We start from the raw sequence: 9,491 nt of genomic DNA on the forward strand, positions 1-9,491 counted from the left end.
GCTAAGATGGCTAAAATCAAGGAATAAATCATAATTTGATAAGTGGCAGAGTTTGGAGTTGAATGAATTATGATTTGTCTCTAGTAAACATAATCGGAAATTAATTTAGTTATGGAGAGAATAATGGTGATAACGTTAAATATGGATGCATGGTGAGTTTTCCATCAATGTGGACCTGGGTGATTCAGAGACATGCAAAACGCAGGTAACGTTTTGCAGTGGCATAAAAAACAAAAATCTGCATACCTGCAAAACGCAGGATGCGATTGGACTGGGCAACGAAACCAGGAAACGAAACGTGGCCTGCATGCTAAGAGGGGCAGTGTTGACCAACATAGGGCTAAGCAAAACGCAGGTTGCGTTTGTCAGACCTACACAACCAAACGTGGGTTGCGTTTTGCAGCGTTCCTAGTTGCATGCGTGCCACGTGTTGGAGAAAATTGTTGCGGGAGTGTTTAAAATGCAAAACGCAGAGTAAGTTTACTGGAGAGGAGAGAGTTACTGAAGAGTAAGTATTATGTGAGTGAAGAGTGAAGAGTGTTGTTGTGTGAGGAAGGGTTGTGGGAGGAAGAAGAAGAGTGAAAAGCGTAGCTGTATTTGGTTATAAAATAAAAAATGGTTCAAGATTTTACTAAACCTGAAGATCACATTATTGAGTACTTAGATCATCCTCAATGGGTAAGTTAAATTTTTTTTTTTAAATTTTATGAGAATAATGTTTAATAAGAATAATGTTTATGAGTACTTGGATCATATAATACTGTTTAAATTTTATGAGTACTTAGATCATATAATAATTATTATTATTATTATTATTGTTATTATTATTATTATTATTATTATTATTATTTAGAATTTAATAATTATCATTTTTTTTGCAGGCTAATAGGAATTTGTTGCCTAGAAAACTCGATCCGCCCGATACCTTTAACGAGGTAGCTGCAGCGGCACTGGAGTTTACTGGGTTTCAACATGTTTCTCGAGTAGGCGAAATGAGAGGTCATTCTGCATTACTGAGTGCCTTGGTAGAACGTTGGCGGCCGGAGACTCACACTTTTCATCTTCCGGTCGGTGAAGTCACGGTAACGCTGGAAGATGTGGCCTATATTCTTGGTCTCCCGATTAATGGGGAGGCCGTTACGGGTAGATCAGACAGCAGTCACCAGTTTTTGGTGGAGAACTGCATTGCGTGTTTTGGTCATGAGCCCGGACCGCAAGATCACGTATTGGGGAAGGTTAATATTGCATGGGTCCGGCGGTGCAGAGATAGCGAGCCGTGTGATACTCAGGAGTCGGTTGAGCGGTACGTCCGGGCGCACATTTTCTGCGTGCTCGACTGCGCCCAACTCTGACTGTTGTTCGAACTCAACGTACAGCTCTATCATCGGCACATGAAATCGGGTTTGTTGATAAGTACATAACATCTGCTGCATACTGGCATCATCAGTGATGGGCATCATTTGAAACTGTATCAGCCCACCAAATACTTGTACAGGATTCCTGTATAAAATGTTGCTCACCCTTTTCGAAATGTGGCTTTGAATGTTATTACAAAGTCCATTTTGCAACTCTACAAAACTCATGGTACATGGAATAGCAAATGACAACGGACATTCACAAACAAAAGTTACTCCCTCATGTGTGTTTGGTATAACCTCACCGTTATAATATACTCGCAAATTTGTAATATTTTCCATAACTGCAACCTCACCTAATCCGATTTTTTTGATACACTTGACTGCCAAAAAAACTCAGAACTACAACATATGTGTAAGAAAGAAGAATACAATGAGTAGAAATGGAGCAAGGCAAGCTGAATGAGAGTGTTGCTTCGTATTTATAGGCTGGACCCTTCTTTAAATTATTATTTTTTAAACAAAACGCAACCTGCGTTTATTAAAAAGCTGCCACCAAAAAGTAAAACGCAACATGCGTTTGGTTACTTTTAAAAAATTTTTTTTTTTATATCAACAACAAAACGTGGCCTACGATTGAGTTAAAAGAAATTAAAAAAAAATTAAAACGTTATCAAAAAACAAAACGCATGATGCGTTTGTCCTTTTCTCTCAAAACAATAAAATAAAATAAATTAAAACAAACCTAAACGTAACCCACGTTTTGATCAACCTCCATAGCAGTGAAAATATTTCTCATGCATCCATTTTATTAGACAACACCTATACTAAATCCATAATAAAAAAAATGAGCCAAACATAATTGCTAAACACCAAAAAAAATTAGCTACTTTTCAAAAATATCTTAGCAACACTTAAATTTAAAATTAATAGATAAACATAAACCTACGATTAAATAAATTAAAATGTGTAATTAATTATTATTTCTTTTATTTTTACATTAATTAATAATTATTAACTAATGATTAGTCAATTTCCTTGATAATATTCGTAACTTTATTTTTTTTATTCAATTTCTTAAGTTACATTATTATTAATTTAAACATTTTTGCTATTTTCGTAAAAATTTAAATTCAACGCATATTTAGAAATTTTTTCATAATTTTTAAATCAAAATTTTAGTTCAATTTGTTAAGTTATATTGTTATATAAATCACCATAAATTTATTATCTGTATGTGTAAAATTTAAATTCAAAATTTTATTAGAAATTTTATCATAGTTTTTAAATCAAAATTTAAGTTTACTTTGTTAAGTTAAAATATTAGTTAAATAACCATAAATTTATGATTACTGTTTCTTAATTCTTTATTTTATAAAGTTACAAGGTGTTAATATTTGGCTATGTTGGTTTTGGTTGTATCATTCGCAATTCTGATAGATGTTGGTTGAAAGGTTGCACAAAAAATTGAAGTGTGCAGTGTTTTTTTTGCTGAATTGTATGCAATTTGGAGAGGTTTACTTCTTGTTTGGGATAGTGAATTTTGTGAGATTATTTGTGAAACAAACTGTTTAGAAGTTCTTTTCTTGGTAAACTAAAGAATGCTTGGTAAGGATATTCTGGAATGGGACTTGGCAAAGCATATACAAGAGGTTATGAATTGGAATTGGAGAGTCTCTATTGTTTTAATTCAGAGGAATGCAAATAGTGTTGCAGATTGTATGGGTAAATAAAGTAGCTGCTTTTAGCGCGGACATTCACTCGAATTGGAGTCAATCATGGAATGAGTTTTAACATCTAATAGATTTAGATATGAATCTAGCCAATTAATTTAATTTTGTCTCTATTTTTTTTCTGTTTAGTCACAAAAAATAAAAAAAAATGTGTGCTTTACACATTAGTCCATAATACAAAATTTATCTATTACATTCTGCATACTATATGTCATCTATTTATTGAATGGTCAATTGTTAACCACCATTCTTAGTAAATTCTTATATATCCATGCCATAAATACATAATTATGATATGCATATTTATAAATCTTAATCAAATTATTAACAATTTTAAATAAAAAACAATGTCAAAAAGCGTATAAATTATCCGCTCATCACTCTTCTAAGGATAAGTGAAACCTCGGTCCAAAAGATTCGACATGGCTTAACAGCCAGCCAGGCTTCAACAGATCATGATGAAACTCTAGAATTCATTCTTAAAAATTCTGAAGAATTTAATAATTTTTTTTTGTATATTTTACCGTTAATATCATGACATCGATCAATGCATATTATTTAAAATAATTTTACAAGTTGGTTTAACATTTTTTATATTTTTCTATTAGTCTCACAGAAAAGAGTTTTTTAATTTACTGTTAAACTAATATGTATTGATGATACACAATTTCATCACTAGAAAAATAATATTGAATGAGTATCTTAGTAAAAAAATAATTTAATCATTACAAAATATTTTAAAGGATATTTTAGTAAAATACAATTTAATCACTAAAAAAATTATTAAAGGATATTTAGGTATACAAAATTTAATCACAAAATGAAAATTTTGCTAAAAGATATTTTTGTAAAAAATAATTTTTTTTTCTTAAAAGATAAGTAAAATTGACATTACACTAAAAAAAATGCTAAATATCGTTAGACTTATTATCGGATTTAGTAGTGGTAGATTTATCGACAGTAACAACATCAAATTCATAAAGTTAACTAATTATGGATAAATTTTATTTTTCGATGATAAATTCGACCGTAATATTTAGAGAGAAAATAAATTAATTTGCGCCTCCTTTACTGGCAGAAAAATAAATGATGCTTGCTTTGAAGATCTTTGGCTGCTTGTGCTATCTACATATGAGACCTTACAATCTTAAGAAACTTCAATTCAGATCTGAACCAACAGTGTTCCTTGGTTATGGCAGTATGCACAAGGGATACAAATGCCTACTGTCTTTAAGAAAGGTAGTGATCACTAGAAATATGATTTTTGATGAGAAGTGTTTTCCTTTCAAAGAACCAAACTCCCTCTTTAAGCACTCAACTCAAGTCACAAACCTCTCATATCAACCAGCCTCAATGCCCACAATTCCTCTCTTGTCTCCACTTCAACCTCACCAACAACAGACTTATGTCCTACCTATCACACCATAACCAAATCAATCCTTCCAACCCGCATTATCATCCACTAACTCTACTCAGCCAAATCTGTCCATCTCTGCACATAACCAAACCTTAATCACACCCACTTTTCTTAATCCTTAACCTCAATTTACTTCTTTACGTGGTTTAGCTCCTCTCTCAACCAGTCTCTTAGAGGCACCTACTGCCCAAGCTATTCTTCTCCATATTCAATCCCTTGAAATTATTCTTTCTCTCTCTACTAATCCATCAACTCAGAATCTTTACCCAATAATCACCCAAAGCAAATCAGGTATCTTAAAGCCCAAAGCCCTTCAAGTCCAAGTTGAACCCAAATCAGTAAAGCAAGCCTTATCTGATTTCAAATGGCGAGCAACCATGGATGCTGAGTACTCTACATTCATGCAGAATAATACTTGGAAGTTGGTCAAATTGCCACCAAATAGAGAGCCAATTGGTAGCAAGTGGGTGTTTCGAATCAAGTACGAAGTTAATGGATCCATTGACAGGTACAAGGCAAGGCTTGTTACACAGGGGTTTTATCAAAGACTAGGCTTGGATTACAAAGAAACATTCAGTCCTGTTGTTAAACCAGCTTCAATTCACATCATATTATTCGTTGCACTTGCCAACTCTGATCTTGGACTATAAAGCAGCTTGATGTCAACAATGTTTTCCTGCATGGTGACTTGGCTAAGGATGTGTACATGCACCACCAAATAAAGCATGAAATGGTTGTTAAGTTTGTTATGTTTAGTCAGCACCAGTTAGTTATACTCAGCTGCTATATATAGTAATAGTGTAACTGTATTGTGTAAGCTGATTTAACAACAGTTTATCATTTTCTTTCATTCTCTCTCTTTTTTTCTCTGAATTCTCTATCAGATTTAAGATTGATATCTTTAAGAATTATTATTTCTGGATATAATAACAATTATACCGCTGAAATAACACAAAACAATTACAGTTTTAACAAAAAAAATTTGACGTTTGGAGATTTTTTAAAATGATAAAAATTTATTTAGAAGTCAAAGTGTCTAAAATCTAAAATTATTTGAAAACCAATTTGAGTGTAATATAAAACCACCTAACACAAAAGGCACACATGAATACTGGATAAAAATATCCTTTATTTTGTATACATAACTTGGTACACTCAACAAGAAACCATTAACATTACATGAAATAAGTTAATTCCATTCCAATAAAGGATGAATTAACAGACGATGAAGCAAATATTAATGCATATCCATGATTGCACCACTGCGTTATTTAGATAAACACACTTAACCTCAAGCCAAACACAACATAAATTATTATTCATAGATATAGATGATATACTTTTTTTCCTTTAATTATAATGTTTGGAGAACTATGCCTTGTGAAGATGATCACCAACTTCTATAGTACCCTTCTCTAAAAATTCCAAGTAGCCGTATGGAGTTTTAACATCCTCATTGATCTTCTCGTATTCAATAGTCCATTTAACACTAGCACTCTCATTGTTTGTCTCAGTCACTTGAACATTGCTCTTAAAGAGTTTGTAGTTTTGACCGATTTCTCCATCAAAGATGCTGTATTTAATCAACTTCTTCTCTTCATCGATGGCTTCAATTTTAATTATTAGAAAGACGAATTTCATTAATCTTTTAGCTTTTCTAAATGAATCTCTCATTTACAATTAAAATAATGCAAATATAATTTCTGTTAATGAAATAAAGCTTAATTACCTACTAGACAAGTCCAATTTTTGACCGAATCAGTGCAGTGCCAGTCATCACCTTCGTGCAAGTTGGCTCCATGCACTCTTTCACAAATGTTTTGGATATTGTGGAATTCCTTTGCCAAAATGTGGAAGAACTTTGAAGCTGGTACTTGGATCACAATTTCAACACTAATTTTACCAGATATTGCCATGTTTCAAGAAAAGCAAATAATTAATATGAAGCAATTAAGAGATAATGTAGAGATAGAGATCATAGATCTAGAATGAGAGGTTGTAAAACAAGTTCATGCCTTATGGAGTCTTATATAGAAAAATACTATATTGCCACATCAATCATTGATTGAAAAAAGATTTTTAGCTATGCGTAATTATTTATGTCATCTATTTTAGATCCATTAAAACCAGTTGTGATTCATAAATTAACTCAGTTTATCTGTAAAAAAGGGGTTAATGTTCAAATTCGTTCCTGAAAGATCACGCGATCTTCATTTTCGTCCCCAAATAATTTTTTTAATTAAATTAGTCCCTGAAAGATAAGCTGTTAGTCATATTAGTTCTTCCGTCAATTGGATGATGACGTGTCACGTTAAGTGCCACGTGGCACGCCACGTGACAGGTCAGTGACACGTAGCCACTTGACACATAAAAAAAATTTTTATTAGTCAAAATAGTCCTTAAAAGTCCAAACATAAGTCATTTTCATCCCTCAAATTTTAAAAATTAGTTTAAATTTTTTAAATTTTTTAAAATTATAACTTTTATTATTATTTAATTTATATAGTAAAACTCAATAATTGAAAAAATGATTTATGGAATCACTTTTTGAATCTTAATATTCTAATATAATTTTTTAAATATTTCATTTAAAACTAAAGAAACTTTATTTTAATACAAAGCATATCTATTTATATAATGTACTAGTGCTGACTAGCATGTATTATGCATAGGTATAATGTTTTCTATTTTATTTTATCTCATTGATTTGTGAAATTAAAAGAAAAATTATATAATCTATCTCAAACATATGAAACACACAAAAATTTATTATGATGTTTGCACGTATTACGCTTAAGAAGCAATTCGTTTATAATAATAATAATAATAATAATAATAATAATAATAATAATAATAATAATAATAATAATAATAATAATAATAATAATAATTAACCAACAAATTTTTAATATTTTGCAAAATTTGAAATTGAAGCAAAATTTCTGGATCTTCTTGAATTTTGACTCTAAGTATCACTACCATTACATCCTATATATAAGTAATATCGTAATGAAAAAAAAAAGATGTAGTAGAAAAAAAATAGTGGTATAACTTTCTTTAGGTTAACATACATAAATTTTGATTTTGAGCATATAACTTTGTTTAGGTTAATAAATACATACATTTCAATTTTGAGTATATATATTTATATATATATTCCAGCGAAATGTAGTAATGTAAGAAAAATATTTTAGAATAAGAGAGATTTTGAGAAGAATTAAATGAGAGAGATAATTTTATGAAGAAAACATAAAAAAAATTATATAAAGACTGGTTTGACTAATTTTTAAAATTTGAGGGATGAAAATGACTTACGTCTGAACTTTCAAGGACTATTTTGACTAATAAAAAACTTTTTTATATGTCAAGTGACACGTGACATGCCACGTGTCACTGACCTGTCACGTGGCGTGTCACATCATCATGCCATGTGGCATTTAACGTGACACGTCATCATCCAATTGACGGAAGGACTAATTTGACTAACAGCTTATCTTTCAGGGACTAATTTGATTAAAAAAATCATTCGGGGACAAAAATGAAGATCGCATGATTTTTCAGGGACGAATTTGAACATTAACCTGTAAAAAAGGTAAGTCAAACTAGTAAAATCATATCTTATTATTTAAAAATGGGTTAATTTAGTTCTATTCAAATAACTAATAAATTAAATAAGTTCAAATCGAATAAGTACAAGTTAGCTCGTCTAACTATTTTTTGTTGTTTGGTATATTAAGTTTAAGGAATTTGTATTATGCACTTTGTTATAGATTTATTAACTATGTTTTAGGTTTTAGATAATTTATTATCAAAGCATATGAATGTATGGTATTTTTTATTTGTATGGATATTAATCGAAAAAATGACTAAAATTATGTAGTAATTAAAAAAAAAAAAGTGAGACAAAGGAATGTTCTTAACATACTCACTAGCCCTTTTTCATAAAATGATTTTCTGTTTAAACCATGTTAATCTTAACAAGCTAAGTGTTTTTAACACACCCATGAATAAGACTCTATCCATATAGACACATGAATTCAATGAAATACTCAGAATCAGGGACGGATATATTCACAAGTGAGTGGGGCAAATGTCTCCTGTAGAAATTGAAAAATTATTGAGGAGTACTCAATAAAAAAAATTAGTTGCCCTCACTCTCATTTCAATTTTGACCCCATCCTTCAAAATTAAAGTCCCCAAAGGACTAAGCCGTAACCCTTCTCCTTCTCCTCTTCTCAATTTTTGTCGCTTCTCAATTTTTGTCGTTGGACTAAGCCGTAACCCTTCTCCTTCTCCTCTTCTCAATTTTTGTCGCTTCTCAATTTTTGTCGTTGTTCTCCTTCTCCCCCTCGCGAAACTGCATAGCTCGCCGCCCTACCCACCTCTTAATCTATCCGTCACTACAATAAATATGGTCTTTAGCAACGCCAAATTTTGCAACGCCTTAAAATTGTTCTTTTAGATAGTTTTAAATAACCGTTTTTTGTAATGTTACTGTTGAATTCAATTTGTCATTATTTTATAGCAACAAATTAAAACTGTTCTCTTTAACTATTTTAAAGAACGGTTTTATAACCGTTACCATGAATTATTTTTAAGCAACGTTTTTTTTGTTGTTTAAATAATTGTACAAAGGACACGCATTAAAACCGTTGTCAAAATACTACACTTTAAAACCGTTCTACTAGATGGTCTTAGACAATGGTTTGTACAGTGTTGCAGTTAAAGTTCATTTTTTCATTACGCTATAATAACAAAATAAAATCGTTCTCTTTGACTATTTTAAAGAACGATTTTACAACCATTACAACAATTGTTTATGAAACAACTATTTTCTAATATTATTTAAATAATTATACAAATTAAACAATACCAATAAAAATAATTTCAGATAATCATATAAATATAAACTATTTTTTCTATAAATACTAAATTTATAAAATACTCAAAAACTATTGTTATAAATAAATAATAAATATTATTTAA

The 9,491-nt window shown here is 30.5% G+C and overlaps 2 protein-coding genes across 8 annotated transcripts in view; both read right to left on the reverse strand.

Annotated features, from left to right (window-relative positions):
- The window catches only part of LOC107609865 (MLP-like protein 43), a 29,672-nt gene that overhangs the window by 16,494 nt on the left and 3,687 nt on the right, over positions 1-9,491 (reverse strand). Inside the window, exon 1 of one of the 5 annotated variants that reach the window (XM_021107235.1) lies at positions 6,235-6,523. The exons of the other annotated variants lie outside the window; for them this stretch is intronic. Within the exon in view, the coding sequence (XP_020962894.1) occupies positions 6,235-6,421 (187 nt within the window). The 5' untranslated portion in view covers positions 6,422-6,523. Of the gene's footprint in view, positions 1-6,234; positions 6,524-9,491 lie in introns of those variants that run through there. 5 annotated transcript variants of the gene reach the window in all.
- Positions 5,611-9,491, reverse strand: part of LOC107609804 (MLP-like protein 43) — a 19,776-nt gene continuing 15,895 nt past the window's right edge. For all 3 annotated transcript variants that reach the window (XM_021107242.1, XM_021107241.1, XM_021107243.1), the window contains exon 3: positions 5,611-6,119. In XM_021107242.1, coding sequence (XP_020962901.1) covers positions 5,877-6,119 — 243 coding nt within the window. In that variant the 3' untranslated portion in view covers positions 5,611-5,876. The remainder of the gene's footprint in view (positions 6,120-9,491) is intronic.

Source organism: Arachis ipaensis, chromosome B07 (assembly GCF_000816755.2).
Source record: "Arachis ipaensis cultivar K30076 chromosome B07, Araip1.1, whole genome shotgun sequence".
Taxonomy (NCBI): domain Eukaryota; kingdom Viridiplantae; phylum Streptophyta; class Magnoliopsida; order Fabales; family Fabaceae; genus Arachis; species Arachis ipaensis.